Source organism: Strix uralensis, chromosome 1 (assembly GCF_047716275.1).
Source record: "Strix uralensis isolate ZFMK-TIS-50842 chromosome 1, bStrUra1, whole genome shotgun sequence".
NCBI lineage: Eukaryota > Metazoa > Chordata > Aves > Strigiformes > Strigidae > Strix > Strix uralensis.
This window is the reverse complement of record NC_133972.1, coordinates 38,904,352-38,927,735: the sequence shown is the minus strand read 5'-3', so window position 1 is coordinate 38,927,735 and position 23,384 is coordinate 38,904,352. Positions and strand designations below refer to the sequence as shown.

Here is a 23,384-nt window from a genome sequence, read left to right as displayed (position 1 = left end):
ACTTATCTGAAGATAGTTGATGTTACATGGGATTTCTGATTTAGCAGAGTGATACAAAATGTACTGAAAACACAGTACAAATGTAAGTTACACATAACAAAGTAAAGCAATTGCAATACACAGTTCAATCACAATACCAATGTGATTTCTATTACCAGTCCCTACAGTATGCTCACCATCACGATGCTGAGCATCCCCAGGCACTGGGAAGAAATATGTGGGTGGAATCACAATATTCACAACACAGATTGGCTCAAGGCTTTTTGTTTTCATCACTGAAGACTAGTTGAATCTTTTCTCTCATCTTAAATGAAGCAACCTAAAGTCCTCCTACAAAATTAGTAATAGAACATGCTGACCCAGGTCAGTCCTCCTGGGTTTTTTGTTTACTTCCCCTCACCTGGCTTTACTGAAGTGCCACCCAGCTCTCAGTGCTGTTGTCATAGTAGTCCCAAGTGGAGTATGCTGTCATGGGTGAGTAATGCTTGTCTTGCGCATTTGTGGATTTAAGAGACAGCCTTTCTTGAAATAAAGAGTGAGGAGGAGCTACATATGGGATACACAATACCTGTAAGTTACCTGACTTGATACAAAAGCTTGACTTACTGGGAGAAATTTGCCTTTGGTTCAGAGTCTGGTTTCTGAAAGCAGCCTGTAGAGTTGGGTAGGTATAAAAAAAAAGGGGGCAGGAGGGAGGATATAGATATATGGAGTGCTACATTTCTTTCTTTCTTTCATGCTCTTGTCATACAGCAATTTTTGGCTTAGAAGGTTGTGCCAGCCTTGTGTTTAATAGCCCTTGATAGCCTCGTCTTTCATGAATTCCTCTAAGAGTTTTCAGGCTTCTGCACAGAGGTGAAGAAATGCCTTTCTGAAGTCAGGCTGAAAGTGCTGGTATGTGAGCTGCCAAGCTGTGGGTAGGATAGAAAGTGTGTGCCCCCTTGCTGCATGTTCAGTCTGTAGCTATTTTTCTGACTCACATGGGTTAGTAGTTGATTGTGTAGGCACCCCATGCCATACACTGGTGTTTTTTTCAATGCCCAACTTGTGGATATGAATCAATATCTATTGCCATAGAATTATCTCAGCTTGACCTGAGAGGAATTGTATCCATCACTGCCTAGAAAATAACCATTTGCAGGTTAAAGCGATCCAAATGTTGACTACTTTTATCCCCCACTCCATGAATTTGTTCACCAAAACTAGTGCGTTCTGTCAAAATGTTCAACCTGCTCTGAGGAGGAGGAAGCAGCTGCAGGGGACATGGGACTGCTTTTGGGATGCAGAGTGATACAAATCAGTTATGGACTCCTTTTCTGTGCAAGTGAATGCTGCTAACGGCATAATCAGTGTTAGCTGGTATGTTTGGAATAGTCGACATGGTGCAAAGGGTTGTGTGTTTCCACTGCTGGCTCTTTGTACCATTGCATTTTAGTCAGAAATACCAGAATTCAGGTATCTGGAAGCTGATTCACTGTCCTGCAGGTAAAAAGCTACACGTTAACTCAGTGAACTCCTTTCCCTTGCACATGCTTTGAAGAAATAATTAGGGAGTTCTAAGTTAAAATTTACTTTACTGCTTACAGCAGTTGTCATTTTATTAAAGCCAAGGCCTTCAGCACTTGCAAGTGTGTAGGAGTTGCTGGCTATTAATACATCCCTCCTACGATTACTGTATTTAGTTCCCGAAATAATAAACTGTTAGCAACTGGGAGGCATTACTTTCTGAAGAATGCACACTTTGTATTTATTGTTTTATTTTTAAGCTTAGCCCTTGTAATTTTGAAGACATTTGATGGGTTTTCAAATGGTGCAGCGCTGTATCCTGGAGACATTGGTGATCTCCTGTGCTTTTGCTGCTGCTCAGAGCTTTGAGACAGCAAGAAAAATGGAAGCGGCACATCTTCTGATTTTATTGTTGTGATATTTAATTTGTATGAGTAGGGTCAATACTAAAAACTTCCAGTGGGCTGATACATTAAAAAAAGAGAAGCAGGGTGGACTTGAGCAGAGGAGTGGTACTCTACATGAGAAAGCTGCTCTTCCTGCACTGGCCTTCATTACTGAGCTGTTCTTTAGTTGTCTTGTGTCTGATGGACTTCATTGCTAGAAATGAAGCCTTTCTGGTAATTTTTTTTATATATTTTCTTCCTAATTATTTGCATTTAGTGGTTTATTGGAGACCTGGTTCAGGGGGACCCTATAAAGTAACTCCATTAATGATTTCTTCCAAGTGTGCTGTGGACAGTGTCTAGTACAACTCTCTCTGACATACATTTTTCCTTTAGCAACATCATCTCTTATGGTGATTGCTGAGAGAGACAGTATTGTCTTCTGCTTGTTTTCTAAGTTTGCCTGACCCTGATCTCTGCCGATCCTTTTTGCCCCCTTCTTTTTCTGAGAGGTTTTCCTGCTGGCAAGGCATGCAAGCTTGGAGTTGGATGACTAACCATCACCTTAAAATGAATGTTAATTGGGTATGAACTGATCTGTAGCAATACACTGTCTCCATTATCTCAGAGTACTCCAGTTAGGAGCACAGCAGCTTAAGAGATCTCTCAACAGTCTGAGAAAAGCTCCCACTAATACCTTGTCCTTGAAGAATTATATCTAATTCTTCCTCTTAGTTGCTGAAAGAAATCTTGTTACTGAAAGATAACTTTCTGTGTGTGTCAACCCAAGTGTATGATTTCATTTTCTTGACTTGTATTTTCACCTGTCAATGATTAAGAATTTTATTCTCTGGTCGTTTTTGTTTGTTTTTTTTTTTCTACTGACTGTGCCATGATTCATGCATTTTTCATATGGTTGTGGATTATGAGACAGAGAAGTCCATTGCCTCGGTTCAATTGACAGTTCTCTTGACCTTATGAAGTGCATCTGGAGTGCTTTGGTTGTGGGAGGTTTCTGTCTTGTTTTTTACCTTGTTATTCAGCTGAGCTGCTTCTGTAGAAATTCTTGGTTATTGACCTAAGAAGCACCTGCTTTCCTGAAATACCTCTAGTGAGCTGGCTCTCTAATGCAGTGCATCATTGTATGTTAAATTGTGGCAGTCATTTTTTTTGGCTGTTTTTCAAGAAACATCTTCCTGTGTATCCCAGTTTAGCAGTTAGGTGATGAGATTTATGGTGCAAATTTTGGTGAGTTTGTCTTCTCGATTTTTTTTTTTTCTGTGCCTACTTATTTCTCAGCTGGATAACTACTCACAGGTTGCATGCACAACTCTTGGCTGGAGAATCTTGCATTTTTTATTTTTTCTTTAATGTGTGGTAAGTTTCATTCTCTTTCGGTATTTGTACTTGCTGCAGAATGAAACCAATTCCACTTGTTTCATCTCTGTTTTCTCCCCCACTAGGCATACTAACAAAGCACAAGTCCTTTTATTAGAGTGCACACTTACTCTTTACTGTGAAAAAACACTGTCCTGTGATTAAAAAAGCCCCACAAAAACCAAAAGATTAAGTGCCTTAAGAGCTTCTGGAAGGCTCTTTTGGGAAAGACAGGGCATTTGGTGTGTGTCGAAAACCTGCTATAACACTATCTTGAGATACTACACGATAGCCCTGGTGGCTAGGGCATGCTTCCAAGTATGAAATCAAAGGTTGGTATCTAGTTGCTTCATGTGCTGTAAGCAAAATTAATCCATAACAGAAGATGTATTTTTCAGCAATATACATGTGGATTAGCAGTATCCTTTTTTCATTAAATATTAAAACATGAGGTTGATTGTATTTACCCTGCATGTAGTTATGTGACTGTTTAGTCCCTGCATGTTGCCATTGCGGTCGTTGGTGCAATAAAATCAGTGAGGGGATTTTAATGTGGTGACAGCCTGGCTCTGGCTTTACTGTTTGTAATGTGTAGGACCTTTGGGATAAGGGTTTCATAAACATTGTAACTCTGCTGGTGGCCTCTGTGGGCAAAACGGCAAGATAAACCTTCTACCTGCCAGCACTGCCCTTCCTGCTGATTTGTACCATGGTTGAAGTTCCAGACCTCCAGGTTATTAGTCACTTGAAATAAAAAAAATATGTTTTAGGAACGGAGGGCAACAGTAGGAAAATGGTGATCAAATAGCATGAGTCAACCTGCATAAAGAAAACCCAACATGTCTCGCTGAGCGTAGGGGCTTGGTGTTGCTGGGTCCCCAGATGTGGAGTGAAGGAGAGAGGAAAGGTGGCTTCTTAGCGCTACTCTGGTCCTGTCCTCAGCACTTGGGACCCCAGGAAGTAGCAGATAAAGCTGCTTGTTTCCTTATTTTTCAACAGTATCAAAGTGAGCTTCATCAGTTGGAAGGTAGTGTTGCTGCCGCTCTTCATGTTGTGGGCTAGCCATCGTATTGCCTCGGATGTGCAACTAAAGCGCTTTTCCTTCATGCTGACCAAACCTGGGAAATGTCAGCAGCTGAGGTGGATTTCATAGCCTTACGAGGGTGTGAAAACTGTGTTAAAGCAGAAAATGCTTTACAGCTGTCGTGGCAGTGAATGCTGTAGCACCTGTTGTGCTACAGTAGCTCGCTGCACCCAGGTGTTGGGAAGTGCCTGTGGAAAAGGAGGAGCTGCGAGAGTCCCTGCAGGGACTCAGTGTCTGGGTGGACAGTGGAAAGTGGGAAGCGTGATGAGGATTTGGCGAGAACCAGCGGCTGCATTGCATCCGCTCTGTCGTCCCCTTACGTTGCTCTGTTCCTCTGTACTGGTAATGATTTATGAGTTTTCCACCTACAGATTTTGTTAGCTCGTAAGCTAGCTGCCTGCTGCCTTCCCAGGGAGCGGAGACAGCTGCTGACTGTGTGCTGTCGTGTTTCCTCTCCATCAGAAGTGCAAGGACAGCTCTTCTTCCGTGCTGCTCAAGTTCAGGAATTTGCTTTTAATCTAACTCCTTGGCTTGCTGCTGAAAGAAGAGGAAAACCCTCCTAAGCCAGGAACTGTAACAGTGAGAGGATGAAAATGCCTAGTAACTTGCTGGATGAAGAAGATCCAGTAAAGCCTTTTAACATCCTGGATATTCCACTTCTTGGGGGTGGAAAAAAGATTGACTTTATGTGGGTTGGGGTTTTTCCTTCATAGAAACTCTCCCCATCTATGCTTTTATTTTATTTGACTTTGTGATAAGTGCTCCTGTCTTGCATGATGTCTGAGCAAGGGAAGGAGATGGAAATAATTCCTGCCAAGCATCTGTTCCTGTGAAAGCTGGTGGTGCTGTGTTGGTGGTGCTCTGGCAGCTCTCTCCAGCACCCTTGTCAATCAAACACCATCGGTGCGGTTGCATTGATGAAGCGACAGCATGCCATGGAGCAGTGCCACTGGAGCCCACCAGTCGGCTGCCCAAAGGGTCGCCACCTGCCCCCGTGGGCTCCCTTGCTGTTCTTAGTGCCCTGCGTACATAGAGCCATAGAATCTTGGTAGGGAGTTTTATTAAACGGTTGTTCTTTTTTTGATGTCGTCTGGCATTGATTTCCCTTGCTCTGTAACTAGGGCAGTGGAGTTTTGCTGCTGTGAAGCAACTGTTCTTGAATTCATCGTGAGCATGTTAATGTTTGAAGAATCTCAGATGATTCTGAGCTTTCTGTTAGAAGAAGTGTAAAATGATGCTTAGAAAAATAGTATTGGTTTGGATAAACATTTTCAGTATTTTTTTTTTTTTCATTTTGGGCAATATGTTTCCAAGAAAAAAATGTTTCCAGTATTTTAGCTTGGCAGAAACTTCAGCCTTATCAAGGCTTTAAATAATTTAGGAATTAATCATCATAAGAATTTCTCTGTGGTATGGCTAAAAGACTGCATTTTTCTAAATTGCAAAGCAAGTTCAAATTTGCTGAGGCTCTGAAGTAACTTTTACTTCATCTCTTCCTGGTTTTATAAATTAATTTTATTAATTAATGCTGGCTTTATTAATGAAATGTTATAATTTTTATTAATTGTGTGAGAAGGATTGGTTGATTATAGAAACTGCTATATCATATATGTATAGATATCTACAAGTGTAGATGTCCCTCAGTGTTATTTAACTATTTAGGGTCTTTAGCACGTAAATGAGAAGCAGCTGTAAAGAAAGCTGAACTTGTGGACTTCAAGCAGTTTCAGGGAATGTACCAACTCAACTTACGTATTTTTTTAAGTATCAATCTGTCTTGTAGAAGCCTGTTAACAAGAGTGGGAGTGGAACTTGGGAAACTGTTTTACGTCATGCATTTTTTTTATTTTGCTGATGAATTTTTAGCTGCAAATTAGTTAGCAGCAGCCTTAGACATTTTGTGGTTTGTATGGAAAATTATCCCATTCTGGGGTGTGGTGCCTGGTTCTATACTGCTCTCTTGACATCTTCTGCTTGAGTCAGCCCAGCCCAGCTTCTGACTTACCTGCTTATAAAAAGTGTTTGGCTATGAAGTTTGAACCTCTACAACAAGTTTTCTGGATCCTAAAGGGAGAATCAAGAGTAAAGCATCTATTGCTGAGCCTGTCCCATCTTCTGTAGAGGAGTGGTCTGTGAAAGGAGTGTGCTAAAGAGCTATCATTTCTGCATCTCTTGCTCTCTTTCCTGCTGGCAGTTCCTATGAATCCTGGAGGATGTTGGGCTGAAAGATAGAAGTTTGACTGGTGGTTTGGATTTTCTTTTTGAGGCTATTCCTTCCTACCCATACCCATCGTTAAGATCTTTACTCTTCTGAAACCATTATGACTTCTCTAGCTGGCATTTCAAAATTTGCCTTTGATCTACCCAGATCCTGTACCTTTCAAAATGGAGAATATATGTAATAGTTCAAGGTCTTTCATGATCTCAAGGCTTTATAGCTGCATGACATCTGAGAGGCAGGCTGCACTGCCATGCAATCAAATGTGCTGTGTGAGCTTATATGCTGCCATCCTGAGTCTACAACCTTCAGCCATCACTTTTGTGCTGTTGTCAGTGTGTTCTTGATTAAAAAAAAAAAAAAGAAAAAAAAAGAAAACAAAACAAAAAAACCCCAAAAAACACGTTTTTGCATTACATTCACTTTTGTAAATTTTAAACTATTGTCCAGGCACCTGTTGTGGTGGCATCAGCACTTTAAAATCTCATCTGCAGTAGCTGGTGTCATTTGCAGTACAGATACATCCTGGGCTGTCATATAGATCACTGGGTTGGTTTTGTTCTGGCTCATGCTGCAGTTTCTTGATGAAAGTGCCTGTGGTCTCCCTGGGCCAGTGCTTGAGGGAGTGCCTTATAAAGCCTGACCCTGACTCAAGCATAGAGTGCAGTGTATTTAAAGCTAAATATAGAAGAAGGCAGATCCTGTGTTCCTAGTAATTAACTATTCAACAGTCTCTTCTGTTGCACTGAACCTCTAGTCATTAAACCTGCCACAAGTGGTGAGTCTAACTGCTTTTAAAAAAGTCTTCTTCCCAGCTGTCTTAAGGGGCGTATTTTGTATTCACATGGAACAATTTTAATATCTGGTAGTCAAGCTTCAGGTGCATGCAACTCTTTTTGCAGTTTAAAAAGACAGTGCATCAAAGGAAAGGAGAAATCTAGTGCTAGAAACTTAGCATATGCATTTATATCTTTTAGAGCAACTGGGAAACTGTAGCAGTACAGCTCCGTTGAAGGTCAGGTGTCATTCATTTTATTGCCCCCAAGGCCTCTGTGTGGTCATTAGGGAAGTGGGCTGTGTCAATCCTGGCCCGATGTTTGTGCTCTGAAAGAGCTGTGACAGGAGGATTAACTCTTATCTGCTGTGTGGCTTGCTTGACGCTTTCTTTCCAAACCTCATGGGCTCCTCTCGATGTCAGTTGAAATGAACATTTTTTAGACCCAGAACAAGGCATAAGGTGTAGGGGCCAAGCATAAAACCAGTCAAAAATACCTGGGCAAATATTATATATTATAGATCAGTCTCCTACAGGTAACTTGAAGGTCAGAAAGACAAACCAGATAAATAAGTCAAATCTAGCTGGTCACTGGCTAGAGGCTGGGCTGGTGCTTATCCCTCTTGACTGCTAGATTATCTGCTTAATTAACTTGTAAAGCACCTCCTGTTCCTCTGCCACTAAGACAGCTAAGTGGGGAAAAAAGACTTTTGAGCTCTGCTGTGAAGGGAGGCTTGGATCCTACAGCGCTTTAGAAGATCCTGTGATATCATGGTTTGCCATTTTTATCTCTTTGCAGATAGGCAAATCGCTTTTCCAGAAGGCTGTTTAGTGTTGCAGTTGTTTCAAAATGCTCCTTGGTCTTAAAACCATAGCTGTAAATCTCAGTGATGAATGTGAGCCTCTTGGTGTAACTACTTCTTGCATCTTTGTATTTTTTGTGACCTGCAGGAAGCAAAACCAGTCTTGACTCTGAACTTTTCTGGCTATTTCCAGTGCATGGCAGGCAGTTTTTGACTGTGGGTAAGTGGTAGACCTAGACTAGAAAGCAGTGGTTTAACAAGTTAGATGTTTAAAATGCTGCAGAAGTGGCCAACTAGTGATGCCACTGAGGTAAACTTCTGAATGGGAACATATTGTATAGCTGGAGCATTGTTAACAGAGTTATTAAATGAACTTTCAGGGGTTGAGAGAGCATTACTTGGATAGTAATGTGTGATTGATGGTACCTTTCTAGCCATGGAGCTTGAGTTTCTCGTTCTTCATGGTAGGAAGAGTTGGCAAATGTGTACTTTAAGACCTGCAGAGTCCACAATTAAGAAATACAAATAATACAGATTTTTGTAAAACTAAAGTTATTAGAAGAACATATCCAAGGGACGAAGCTTCTTTTATGGTAAGGCTTAATTCTGGACAAGCAAATCATATGTAACAGTGACCTAATGACCTGCAGGGTGTGAAATAAATGGCCTGTAAGTCTCAGTGCTGGCACTTGCTGTTGGCAGGACAGGGGGATGACCCATGACGATTGCCACGTGCTGCCAAGCTTCCTTGTATTTGGTGCTGCTTGCTTTCAGCTGTCGGTTTAGCTGCTCATTGCGCAAGCTGCATCTCGTGTGATTAAACTAATTATATCTGAAGCTGAAAAATAGTTTTTGCTTTAGATGAAATGGCATTAATATATGATCGCTTCCCAGATTTTTTAAAATTGCATGTGGAGGTTTGCTGCAAAGGTCTGAAGTAAAATAAGCCAAATATTTTTACTGTTGTTATATTATATGATGTGCCATGTAGGGTCATTAACTATGTATTTATATACAAAGTTGATGGGGGGAGGGATTTGGTTAGCTTTTATTATTTTTACAACACCTACATGTTTTTTAGGAACTAAAAGTTATTAAGATAAATGTTTCTTCCAAGCATCACTATAAGTGGGATTTGATGGTTAAAACGTCTTTGTGGTTAGACTGCAGTCATGTCTTCAGCAGGACAGTGTGTAGCCCTGGGAGTCCATCTGCCTGGTGAACATGCCGGAGGGTGAGACCCACCAGGATAGTTCCCTGTCCTGTGCCTGAGCAGCTTCTGTGCCCCTGAGCATCCCTGTGAGCTGTGTGGGCAGCGCTGCTGTACCCCTGCCCCAGCCGTAAGGGCGGAGGCTCTGTCACCTTCCTGCTTGGGTTTGAACTTTCAGGGTTTTTTATAAGGATGCTAAGAGCCAGATTTTGAGAGAAGCACATTTCATCAAAATTATTCTTGGATTGTAGTGCTCTTCATCTTTAAGATAATGTGAATTATTCTTTCAGTATACATCACAAATTTTATTTCCGTTTCACATGTCGGGATTTTACTACACTGAATGTTTATTTTGCCTTTAGGTTAAACTGTTGTCTGTAAATGCCGTAGTAAAAATGTATTTTTCTCTTTTTTTTTTTTTTTATTCCAGAAATTTTATGAATAAGAATCAGAAGCCGGTGCTAACAGGCCAGCGGTTCAAAACTAGGAAGAGGGGTAGGTTATGTTACATTTTTTACTTTATTTTCCTCTTTGTTAAAGTGACTAGAAACAGGGCAGGTGGAATAACTGAAAGTTCAGCAGTATTATGTTTTTTCTCCCCTTCTCTTCAGCCATGTTAAGAGTGAAGATGTTGTTTTTAACTAAGCTCTATGAATTTTATTATTTTCATTATATATCTTAGGGCTTTCTGTAAAATTGGGTTTATTAGCTATTAAATCTCAGTTAAAGAACTAGATTCTAACTGAGTTTATAGTATATTTACATATGAGGAATAAAACTTACTAGGTGTTTGTTTCAGGTGTTTCTTAAAATGTCCTTTTCAACTGAGAAAGCAAAATACGAGCTTTTATTTAAAAGTTATGTAAACAAAATTATCTGGCTCTTTTGGTTTTGATTTTTTTTTCTTATTTCTTTGACTCAAATCAATGCCATCTCTATAGATGAACCTTTCACATCTAAAAAGGAATTCTCTCACCTTCCTTCTCCATGACATGGTCAGGTCATCTCATTGGCCCTGCTTTCTGTAACAATAGAGGTCAGAAAGCTCCTTTTTCACGAATATTTATTTCTGCTGTGTTAGTGTAGTTTGGTTTTTTTATTGTTAAAATAAAACAATTACCCTTGCGTAAATCCCATTTTACTCATTGTGATGCTGTTTTTCTGTAAACTTGACCAACACTCTCTTTTATGTGCAATATGTCATCAATTTTTGAAGAAATCTAAGAGGTGCTAATTATACTGATCATCCAGGTATTCTGTACAGTGAGTGTTGTCCTAGCACACTTGCTCATACTATACTCAGAGTTCATTTGTCATGGTTTAGGTGTCTGAGATGAATGCCCAACACTTTGAGTCAGAGGGCAAAAATACTTGTGATGATTTTTTCAGGAAAAAAGTCTGGTTTGTGAAAAGACTTAGATTTTTTGCTGTTGCAATAGCAGATTATTATAGCACACACAGGTGGGATTCCTGTCTGTCATGTAATAGACTTTATCCATCTTGATTTTCCTGTTTCTGATTAAAAGCTAACACCTGGTCTTAACATATTGTGACAGAAAATGTACATAAGAGCATTTTCTCAGTGTGGATGAAAAAACACAAAGTTTGTAACATTTCTCAGAAAATTGGAAATTCTATCACGAGTCTGAAGAGCTGAGTGAGTGTCTTAAGATCTAAGATGATCACGAAGCTTGGATGAGAACTGCAAGATAGTTTGTTTTCAGTCATGTTAAAAGGCAGTGCCAGATTTCTTGTCTTTCCTCCCTTGCACACATCACTTCCTTGGTTTGACTGGTGTGGTTTCTTAAATGGAAAGTGTCTTTTCTATGATGCACATACAACATTTGTAGGTATAACTAATTTTAAAAAGAAACCTATATTGTTTGCAATTAAATGTCATGGTGCTCCAGTAATTAGTGGGATTAACTTTCTATCAGCATGGTCCAGAACATTATGCAGTAGGAGCTGTATACTGCATTAACTACCAACAGCGTAGACGTAGCTAGAGGAGTGGAATTAACAATCCCTGAAGAAATACCTCTATCACATCAACCAGTAAAAGCAATCAGATATACATAGTGCTGGATCAATTCAATGTATTATTCTGTCTAGTTCAGTCAGTTATGGTACATACGTTATTTGATAAAATTGTCTTAGAAAACATTCTCTCTCTCATAAAGACTTAGTTTTCAGTCCATGTTTTGCACTGTATTTGGCATAATGTGTCCTAATACAGATTTGGTCTTTGACTCCCATTTAATACAAGTAATAATTAGAATAAATAAAGAGATTTTATTTGTAATTCTGTGCCTATCTCTTGAATTTCTGGTACAGTGATTGGAAGTGGCACTAGATAACTCGTTGACTACATGGAAGAAGGAAAAGACTGGGGGGGGTCTGGAAGATTGGAGGGGTGGGGTTTTTTTGCTCTTTTGAGAGATTACAAAAATAGGATAGGGGATATTAAATGGCTTTAATATAGAAATTTTAACATGCAAACACTTCTTTATGTGCTTAAAGCAAAGCATCTCTTCTTCAAATATGGTGCAATCCTGATTGCCTTAATATTTGAGGATCCTGCTTAGAAAATTGTGGATACCTGTTTTCTTTCTAGAGGCAGAGGGCTTGAGGAAGAGAAATGGCTTCCTAGCATATTTGTTGCCTTCTGTTTATATGTACTTTTTGTATCATAGCAGTGTCACAGACTGTTATGTCTTGGACTTAGACTACAAGATGCTATTGGGCTTTTTTATGCCGATTTTCAGTATATCAGGGAGTCGTGAAATTTCACCCAGGTAGGACAGAGTGCAGTGGCTGTGGTTTGACCGTGGCATTTCAGTCATTGGAGACTCTTCTGTTGTGTGTAACAGGCAAACAGGTAATGGGATCTGAAATGTCCAAATGCTAGGGGGAGTCAGCTGGTTGAGAGATGACTGCTTGTTCTTACCGGTTGATTTGTGGCCCATGATACTCTTTTTTTTTTTTTCCCTTTCTCAGCTCCTAGGAGCACTGCCATCTGAGGAGACAGCGATGTGTGACATGGCGCTCAGGCATCTAATAAAAATAATTGTCCATTTGAACTCTTATCACTGGTCAGCTAGCAGCAACTACTCTCTGAATGCAAACAATTTCTGAGCTTTCAGAGAGCAAAAAAAGGAAAAGATTATATTTTTTGTCTTTAAAGCTTGAAGGTGTGCTTAGCATCTAAAATATTTTTGAGAGAAGACTATGAAGGAGGAGCTTGTAAATCCCACTCCTTCCAAGTCTATTAGTTGACCTAATGAAAAGTATAAACCTTGCCTCCAGTATATATAGTGGCAGGCATTAAAATCACTTTTAAAAGATTTGAAGGAAGAAAAATGATGTTGTAAGGAGAAGAACCTTCCAAGGGGAGGAGGCATCTTACAGTTCCATATCAAGTTTTTAGCAATCGGGGCAAAAAAAATAGTTTGGTTAGTTCTTAGTATATTCTCTGTACCTGTTGAATATTGCTTTTTTGGTGAGGGTCAGCAGTAGTTGGCATCTGGCCAGTATTTGTGCTTATGTGCAGATACGTGGGATGTGGATTGTATTGACTGCATGCGTGCAAATTGATGTCTTTATGTGTTCTGAAATGGAAGAGGAAGAAATAGTATGAGTAGCAAAAATGCCAGTAGGTAGTAAGGAAAATTTATGCATCCAGACAGATGACAAATACCTACAGGATAAAAAGCTTCCCAAAGCATTAACCGGAAGAAACAGTGCGTATTGTTTCAAGTAAGCTGACAAGCAATACCCGAGACCCAAGTTTGTTCCCATGTTGTAGATAACAGAGTTACTATTGGCTAAAAACCTGGTACAAAAAAAGTAAATAGCAGCATAAAAAGAAGCTAAGCGAAATGATGCATATTACTTTCTTTCAGGAAGAAAATTACCTAGTAAAGTCAGCATTAACACCTCTACGTTAACATGAAGTCAGAAGAGGGCCAAACAGGGCATCTCATTTTTATTCCACAGAAATACAGTTGTGGGCCTTCTGTTGAGGAGTTAAGATTAATTCTTAAGGAGGGGGGTATAAATGTACTGTGTGATTTCCTTGGAAGCAAAAGAAAGGAAACAAGGATCTGGGAACGTGATGAAAATGAAAAGCTGTGTATAGCACTGCCGTGTTGGATATTGTGTACATCCCATCTGCAAGCTACACCTGCCTCTGCTAGCCCATGATTGAAACTGTGCTTGTTTAGTAATTGTGTACTTGACAGCTCAACATACTGTCACGACTTCTTGATGATGGCTTCTTACTCAGCCTGTTGTACTACATCAGCAGATTCCTCTTCAGTACATTAGCTTGATAGGAAAATAATTTTTCATGCAATGAGTTCACCTCCTCTTCCTGTGTAAATTTTTAGGTTGTGATAGACAAGAAAATGGTAGGGTACTCTAGACGAGAGGATAACTTCTGAGGCAGGAGAAGAATCTCTTTAAAATAGCTAAGAAATATTAATCATGGTGTTTGTGTTTGTACTGAGCACTGTGTACCCATGATACCAAGCATATAACAACTTTCAGTTTAGATGTGAACATCTTAAATTTTTAAACAAATGGGATTATTTTTTTACCCCTCCCTTAAGACAGAACCCTGTCTTCTTACTGGTTAATGACTCATAAAGCCTTTTTTTTTTTTACTCTGCAAATACTACATACTTATTTGGTAACCCAAAAGAGAATAATTATACTCAGATACTTGTTTATGGGTGGAGTTGGGTTTCTTGTGTGCAAATAAAACTTACTGAAGTACTTAAGCTTACTTCAGTAAAAGGCTTGTTTGTTTGTGGGTTGGTTTTTCTTGCTTGTTTCAGGTTTGTTTAGTACTTTAAATTGAAAGAGAGCTGCAACTGAGTATTGGTTACTGACCTGATAGCTCAGATGGGATTCCAGTAGTATGCTTCTCTGTAGGCATTACCCCAGAGCAAAGCACATTCTTCAGTTTACCCACTTGACCCTCTGGTTTGTCCACCATGGGCATATCCTGCAGATATGAGAGACTCCAGATCTCCATCACAACTGAAAGTCAAGGTAACACAGCTGAGAGCCTGACTATCTCTCCAAGGTGAAGTAAAAGCCTGGGAAGAAGTTGCTTGCAGTCCAGAGAAGGAGCATATTGAGTAGTTTATTGGATGACAAGAGCATGGTAGAGGAGAAACTAGGTTGGCACTATGGTTGTGTGCATCGCTACAGGATGAGCTGGGGATGGGAGCAGGTGGTTTCATGAGCATATATGTGGGTATTCATGGAGTTTAGTAATCCTTAGCTTTGGTCTGAGTGAGTCAGATTTGGGGGATGGGGCAGCAGGCCATGTGAAGACAGGTAATAGAGTCATCAAGCCACTAAAAGGTAGGCGTAGCAGGGGATTTCTGGAAAATAAGGCGATGCTTCATTTTTTCCAGTGCTGCTGAGTGCTTGACGGACAGCCCTGGAGCTGCTGTTGGCTGTGTGCTGCCAGGCTTCTTGGAAGGACTAGTTGACTAGTCCCCTGAGCTTCCCAGTGACCTGAGACACTGAGTGGAAAGGACTGCTTTGTGCCTTCCACATACAATTGTTATGGGGGAAGGGGATGCACTGGAAGAGGGGAAGAATGTGCAAGTGATGTGCTGAAGATGGTAGAACGGGTGCACACTGAGTACATGTAGGGGAACAAGAGAGAGCAGCTTTTCTATGTTAGAAATAATAAAGCTAATAAAAGTAGGCATTGTGTGTAAAATAGTTATTTAATTGCCATAAGACTATTGTGGCAGGAGGAAGGAGTTTGAGGGAAGAAAGGCTATTGGAAACCAAGGTCTTTTCGTTAAGGACTGGAATAAAAAGTTGCACTATGAGTTGCAGGGAAAGGAAACCTGCAGCCAGAGGATGTGTAAAGTCCAGAATCTCTTCTCCCAAAACGTCTGCAAGAGTTGCAGCTGGTATGTTTCAGACTGCATTAGCACTTGTTTAGACAGGAATTTTATCAATCCTCATTCATCTTAGTAACTAAAAATCTCTGTATTTATCCTCTGGATATAGTATGTGCAGGTTTTTTAATTTGTGTCAACGTTTGTGTCAGCAGGTGATACCAAACTAGTTTTGTTTTTTGAGTGCCACAGAACAGCTTGCTGTTTTGTTTCTGAAGTTCAGTTATTTTGATGGTAACAAACATTTCGTATGTGCTCTTATATAAAGCCAGGACTTGTTTTGTTAAGGAGCTTGAAGCCTCTGTGGTAAGCTGTTAACAGCCTGCAAGAAAAAGCAGCAGGAGGTATGGGTAAATCTACCTAGCTTTATCTGGAGGTTGCAGTTACATCTGTTGTGGCTAATGGCCTTGACATAGGGATGTTGTCTGTAAGACTGTACCTTAATCGAGTTCAACGAGGGACAGCTGTAGAAAATGCAATGTGAGCGCTGCATTTCTGTGTTCATAAGTGCTGATTAGGTCTGTGAATATGAAAGATAAATTCTTGGTCACCCTGTGTTGCCTGGTCCCAAGTGTTTACGCAAAACCTATTTTTATTAATACCTTGATCTCCTCTTTTGCTGAAGACTTGTCTTTTTGAAAATGTTTTAGATATGTGATCACAGTTATTTAAAGAAACATATCAAGAAATGAAAAGTGGAGTGTTCCTACAGTGAGATTATGTACACGTATCTGACATTCCCTTTGCTATCAGATTCAGCAATGCACAATGATACATACATTCGATAATATCTTCAAAAAGAGAAGGAAGAATATGAAATTTGAAAACAATTTTAATAGTTGCTTTTCCTCCCCTTCATTTATTTATTACTGTATGTTTGTGTGTGTTTTGGTGTTGGGGGCATGAAGAGGAGAGGGAAGCAAGGGTAAACACTGCAAAATTTCCAGAGTCAATAAAAGTCAAACTTCTGGTACGTTGACCAGAATGGGAAGAATATGTTCAGGTGCCATGGTCATGTCAATTGCTGGCTGATACAAGATTGTAACAGAAAGTTTAAAAACAGACTCTCTCTCCTTCTTTTTTATCTCTGTTCCAGATGAAAAGGAGAAATTTGAACCCACAGTCTTCAGGGATACAATTGTCCAAGGCCTCAATGAAGCTGGGAATGACCTGGAAGCTATAGCCAAATTTTTGGATGCAACAGGCTCACGGCTTGATTATCGCCGCTATGCCGACACACTCTTTGATATTTTGGTAGCTGGCAGCATGCTAGGTAACTTGCAGTGTACCTGATACAGAATTTTGATGATCAGCCTTGTTTCTTTTAAGATGGTGTCTTCCTTTATGGAGTAGAAATCGTAAACTGTATTATATTTTCACTTATCTAGATACTTCTTGAATCTTGTTTATTGTTTGTAGTGCAGTAATACCTAGGGACTTGATTGTGTGAGGCATTCTGCAAATATCAAAAAAAAATAAGATACTGCTCTGAGAAGCCTTCAGTCTGAACTGAAACAGCATATAAATTCAACAGCAAAGAAAATGAGACACTAACTAGGGGAGAAACAGAGGAATTTATTAGCATAAAAAGGTGTAATACAGCACTCCAGGTTATTAGCTGTTGCAAAGCTTGCTTTGTAGACCTTGCAACAAAGGCTAGCTAAGAGAAGTGAAAGATAATGAGGAGTGCTTTGTGATGTTCACGGGGCATTTCTCCCAGATATCAGTGGCAGCTTGGGCAAAAACATGCATTTCACTTTCCTCTATGTTTTCAGTAAGTTGGCACTTTTTACTGGTCATGTTGGTTTGCTTCCTGACTTCTGCTCTTTGGTAAGTATGAAGAGAAGGTATTTTTGTAAGACTTGAGATAATGCAGGAAACAAAAGCCAGTGGAATTATCTAGGAAAAAAACTCTCAACAAAATAAGCCAGGAGAAAACTTTTGCTGCAGTGTGTTGAATGTTTATGTGGGCCTGGTAAGCATTAGGGGGGTTAGGAGGATGTTCGAAGTCCTCAAGCTAGTAATACTTCTCTCTTTGGAAAAGATTTACATTATTGTGGTGTTTAACAGAGTAGTTAAAATATGTGCAAGCTAGCTTTTATCCTTGTCTTTTGCCTCAGTGATACTCACACAAGATTTATTAGGCTTATTAAATCTTATAGAACATTCTCTAAAGTAAGAAACTGTTTCTTGCGTTTGTTTTTTTTGTTTGTTTGGGGTTTTTTTAAGCTCCTGGTGGCACACGCATAGATGACAATGACAAGACCAAGATGACCAACCACTGTGTATTTTTTGCTGATGAAGATCATGATGCCATCCGGAATTATGCTCAGGTCAGTAAAGGTGTGGTTGCTTACTGTTTTCCATTTATGTATCAAAAGGAATTACAGGGGAACATCTGCAGACCGTCTAGGCTACAGTAGGCTAGTTACAGGGCAACTGAAAATCCAGTTAACCAGTAATCTGCCCTAACCTATAAATTTTAGGTAAGAAAATAGGATGTCTAAGATAATCTGATCACAGCTGGCAATGCTTTCTTTTACAGAATGCAGTCTTACTTATTTCAGTCTGCTGTTGGTTCAGCATATTTTTAGACACCATCCTTATTATTTTTGTTGACCTTTTCTGTATGCAGCCTGAAAGATTTGTATGAACGTGTTTTTAGAAACACATGAAGTATATGAATGACAAAAAATATAAAGCTCACACCTCCAACCTTTAGTTGTATAACTAGTTAGGAATTGGGCATATATTCCAAGAGCTTTCATTTCTCCTACGTACGTTATACATAATTTCTTTTTACATGATTAAGGTTTGCAGAAATAGGCCTATGTGAAATTAACACAAAAAAGTAATGAAACCTAAAACATTATTGAAGAGAAGCTAACGTTGTGTAACTCCTTAATGGAAGATAATAATTATGTGAGAAAATACAGCAAGAATTCTATTTAAAGTTCAAAGCCACCATGCAATTCTGGATACAAGTAGGATTGCATAAAAATGCAATACCATGGAAACTCCCATATGTAAAAAGCCTGTTGTTAATTAGGTAACATATTTATCTTCTAAATTAACTAGTTGTTACTGGGATGCTGGAGACAGTAATTGAAAGCATAAAAGCCACTGTCCCTGCTAAGGTGCTGAGGGTAAGTTGCTGAAAAGGTGCATGGTTGATTTAAAGGGCGTTGGGATCAGAATCTGGATCAGTAACAAATGTTTGCTAAATAGCAGAAAGCTCCTTTAAAAACACATCTTTGATAATCTGAAGAAGTGAAATATTTCTGGAAAGGGAATCAATATATCTTGTGTGTCAGCTTTACCATCTCTTAAAAACAGGGTATTCTGCTTCAGGAAAATCTCTGTTATTGGTAAAAGCATTGATTCTGTCGTCTTGAATTGTAATATTTTAATAGTTTGATAATAAAAATTGACAGTACAAGTCTGTCCTCCAAGGAGAAATTTAACTTTAAAGTAAAAGGTTGCATGTTGGAAAATGGAAAAGAAGGCTTCAGGATTTGAAGCAGTTGAATTTTCAGTGTATTCTCTGCATTTCAAACCAAAAGCCACCAAAATAAGTCACCATTTTGTAGTCAATGCCTGGAGACATGTATCCTTTTATAGACCTTGCCAATTTTTTTTCATGCATAGTGGGAAATAGAGCTCTTACTGTATTAATGAAAAACTGGAGTTAGGCTAAAATAGTGTTTAGAGCTTCTTTAGCTTCTGGGTAATTTCTTACTCTGACTCCTAAATGAACCAGTAGTGTGGCTATTTTTGTGGTTTTAGTCATGGAAACAGTTCAAAGATTGAAAAGTCTTCAAGAAAAAAAGACTAAAGCTGGTGTTGATATTTTAGCAGATTATTTGCATATGAAATGTTCTTCTGTCATTTACATGGACTTACAAAAATGTACAAAATTTTGTTTGGACATATGAACAAAATGCTAGCTTACGTTTTCATCTTATACCTTATTTTACACCTTATTTATTAGAATTTTGTGTGTGTCTGCCTCTCAGCTTGGCCACAACTTGATTTTCATTTGTTCTGAGCCAAAATACTACCATTTAGGATGTTTGAACGTATTTTACATTCTCTGAAAAGTAAATTGAAACTTTCTAAAATTAATTTCTCCCCCCCCCCGCCTGACAATAATGTCATTTGTTCCATAAACCTTTTTACCCGTGACAGTGAGTCATATGTTTTGTGCCCTTTGTACAGTAGTGAGACCAGTGATTTGTTGATTTAATTTCTTATCTCTTCCTTCTTTGATCTGAATGCACCCTGCACCTGTGCTGCTTCTGCTTTAGTAATCTGTGGTCGCATGATGGGAAACAAATGGTGAAAACTGAAGAACAAGTGTTTCCAAGAACATATTGATTGTAAAAGCTTTGACAAATGTTCATCCTCTTTCCCTGGCAGTAGCGTGTTTTGTTGTAAGCATTATGTTAGTGGATTTGACAAAGCTTCTGCATCTACTGAAGATGCCCAGCAGTGCTACCTGACTGCCTCACTCCTTTGGCTTATACCTCACAGCTTCCCCACAGAGATGCATTACTGGGGGAGGGGTGCAGAGTTAACCTCCTTCTCCTCCTTCTTTCCCCTGCTTTTGATATGTGTATAGGGTGAAAAGTAGATTAGGAATAAAATTTTGAGAAATGTGAAAAACAAAGCTCTCAAACTGCAGTAAATTCTCTGATTCAAACATTGTTCTGTGAAGCAAGAATTGCAAAACTTGTATTTTTCCACTTGTGAACAAACTAATAAAGAAGGGTGTTTCATGGTCTGCCATGAGACTGACAACTCAACAGAACTGCAGAAATATCATTCTGCTGGCTGCTTATTTCCTGGAAACCATGTCTAAAGGAAAACTGTGCAATGGAATATTAGTGTGAGGGGAAGCCAGCAGTGATTCCTACTTTTTCTCTCCTGCTCTAGAGATAATAAAAAGAAAAAATTTTCTTATCGTGGATTAGTCAAAGATATTCTGTATGGATTCAGTAGTCGCAGTCTTGTTTCCCTTTGCCTTTTTTGTAAAGGATGGCTGCAATTATTACATTTTTTTAAGTTAATCTGTGTTTATCTTTAGGTCTTCAATAAACTTATCAGGAGATACAAATATCTGGAGAAAGCATTTGAAGATGAAATCAAGAAGGTAATGTTGGTGGCAATCTCCTCTTGAGCATTAATATTTTTTTACCCTGTGTCTAATATAATTGTATATGTACAAATGTGATGCTGTTATGTATTTTCTTTAACTCTACTGGAAAAGAGAATGGAATCTACAGGTGGCAGCTTTTAGTCTGCAAATTTATCTCTGTGGAAATACTGCTGGCAGCATTTGATGTAGAGTGATTCTGAATTAATGCTTCCTTTGGTTGCTTTGATCAAACTCACCTTCTTATCCCAGACTTTTTTGTGCAGAACTTTGATATGCTTTGGGGTATAGTTCTTAATGAGAGGTGGTGTTACTATCCTGGTAATAGAACAGCGCTCTGTGCTTTTTCCGTAGAATAAATGCAAATCAGAATTTCACTTGATGTATGAGTATTAAACTACTCCTGCATTGTGGAATGAGTCCTAACCACAAGTTTTTGTATTCAGGGACATAGATATGTGCAAGAGAAAGTCATCACCACTGGCAGAGTGCTCAGGATTTGCCTGTTAGGCTGTAGTGGATATTTGTGGATATTGTGTGTTGTTTTGTGATACTGAATTCTAAGGAGACAGGAGAAACCTGGGTAGAAATTTTTGAAAAACAAATTACAGATTTATTTTGTCTATTTTGAGTCCCTAGTAACAGATGTAAATATATTTTTCTAATGGCCTGAATAAGTAATAAATGCTGTGCTGTAAGTTAACAGGCATGCTGATAATGGCAAAACCTGTCCAGTGACTAAGATACCATGTTTGTTAAAAGTGTGTTTCCATATTATTTAAACATTAGAAAGATTGCTGCAAGGGTCAAGTGAGGGTAAGTCTGGAGCATGATGCCTCACTGCCACCTCTTGTGGCTGAATAAATTTGGCTCTGATTTATACATTCTTGCTCATATAGGAAATTATTTTTGCACTTGTGGCCAGCATGCCTATTAACTGATGCTGATTGCTCAATACATCATTCTAAAGACCTAAATTTACCTCTATCCCCACACAAATCTAATGTTCTTGCTGTTAATTACTATAATCATTGACATGAGAAGCGCTGACTCATAGCATTCAAGTTTCAGAGAGTGTTCAGCATATTAAACAAATGCCATGTCAATTCAAGCCGCCTCCTCTCTCTTCTGTAACTTGCTTGAGTTTGAATCCTTTAAGTTTCTAAGAAGTCACTTTGCACACTTAGTAACAAGATGAGACTATGGTTAATATATAATTTAACTCTTTGGTTGAGGAACAAGTGCCTCTGCTATGAAGTTTAGCCATACGCTAGCTTGAGAGAAAGCAATAATTTGAGGTACAGTGTGACTGAAGTCATGCTACTCATTTAAAGCCATTGGAAGCATCCTAGCCATGGCAGCTCAGGGTCAGAGTGGCCTTGTTCACCTTGCAGACTGCAAATCTTTATTTTATGTACATGCTTTTTTCTATAGTTCTCAGTGTCAGATTACATTTTATATGACAAATCACGAGATTAAGTTTGCCTAGTGGTCCTAGGCTGAAGGGAAATTTTTCCATCTGCCCTTCCATCGCCTCCTTAGCGCTGATGTGAATCTTGGTGTGGCTCCTGGGGACCTGGTCTTTCGGCGTGGGTGCTGGGTGCACTCTCTTCCTTGGTTAATGCAGTTTCTCTGAGAATTAGAAACTAGGAAGGTGGTTGTGAAGGTGTTTGGGCCTGTGGGTTGCGCCTGCACTGTCATTGACTTGAGGACTATTCGTAGTTCCCTTTTGCTTACCTTCTCCCTCCCCCTGCTTGTGTAAACCCACCAAGTGACTGTCATCTTGCTGATAAGGCTGCCAGGTTTTTAACTATTTAATGCTTTAATCCCTGTGTGCAGTAACTTCTATGAGAGTAGCTGCTCATGGAGGGTCAGAAGATAGATACATTCTAGAAGGTGTTTCTGCAAGGTTTAGTAGTTCAAAGACTACTGTAATTAGTCGGTGGTTAGAAAAGCAAGAGAGCACCTCCTTGACATTCTTTCGTGGGTCACTGTCCCAGTGATGAAAGTGATTTTTTTGGCAGGTTCCTTAGGCAGCTAGAGCACTTGAGGGAAAATTAGCTCTTCTCACAGAAAAAGTCAAACTACAAAACCAAGGCAATACCAGAAGCAGATGGTGTCAGTGGGACTTCTCTTTCAAGAGAGATTGTCTTAAATGGCAGTATTTGTACAAGTATTTGCTTTATGTCTTCAAGTTCATAATTTTCTTGCTAGGACATTATTATTTCCCAGCACCTTTCCCTTTATTGTCTGTTTCTAGCTTTCAGATGTTTTATTTCTTAACTCTCTCCCCCCAAAATTGCCAGTTATTTTTTCTTCTAGTGACATAAGCAAACCATACATCTAAATTTTTACATCTAAATTACTTTGTCCAAGCAATTTCAACAGAAGACAAACATGTTTAAGGGCATTGCTCACCTGCTGTTTTTCGATATAGGCAGCTTAAGTTCATATGAGCATTGCCCAGTGTACTGGCATAGACCTATGACAGCATTTTCAATAATTTCAGTAAAATTCTTCGTTCAAAATTTGTGTTCATCTTTCTTACTTATGTATTTCTGTTCAGGTCAGTGGATGAAGAATGCAATATTAACTGTCTGTATGGTGTATCTGCATGTTTAAGTAGCATTCTATATAGGTTGACAAAATTGGGATAAAGTACAGATAAGTATATCTTTGGTCTTAACAGTGGTAAATATTGCTGAGTCATATGAGGACATCTGAAGTACTGGGAGATGTTATGCAGTCTGTTCGTGTTCTTATTTTCCTAATGGAAGAACCCTAGATCAAGCTGGGAATTATGAAATAAGAGGAGACTAACATTCTGAGATCAAATGGGGAGTAAGCAAAAATGCTTTAAGTCAGCTAAATGAAAGGCGAGAATCAGTCAGCGGTTACCTGTTACGTTAGCTGCCTTCTCCACTGCTGACAATTCGGTGCTGT

The 23,384-nt window shown here is 39.2% G+C and overlaps 1 protein-coding gene across 2 annotated transcripts in view; it reads left to right on the top strand.

The window, feature by feature from the left end:
* BZW2 (basic leucine zipper and W2 domains 2) overlaps positions 1-23,384 on the top strand; it is a 60,713-nt gene that overhangs the window by 11,551 nt on the left and 25,778 nt on the right. Inside the window, exons 1-5 of one of the 2 annotated variants that reach the window (XM_074863381.1) lie at positions 8,351-8,369; positions 9,790-9,854; positions 16,383-16,559; positions 17,516-17,619; positions 20,373-20,438. In XM_074863381.1, the coding sequence (XP_074719482.1) occupies positions 9,797-9,854; positions 16,383-16,559; positions 17,516-17,619; positions 20,373-20,438 (405 nt within the window). In that variant the 5' untranslated portion in view covers positions 8,351-8,369; positions 9,790-9,796. Of the gene's footprint in view, positions 1-8,350; positions 8,370-9,789; positions 9,855-16,382; positions 16,560-17,515; positions 17,620-20,372; positions 20,439-23,384 lie in introns of those variants that run through there. The other variant, XM_074863389.1, reaches the window with a different exon arrangement.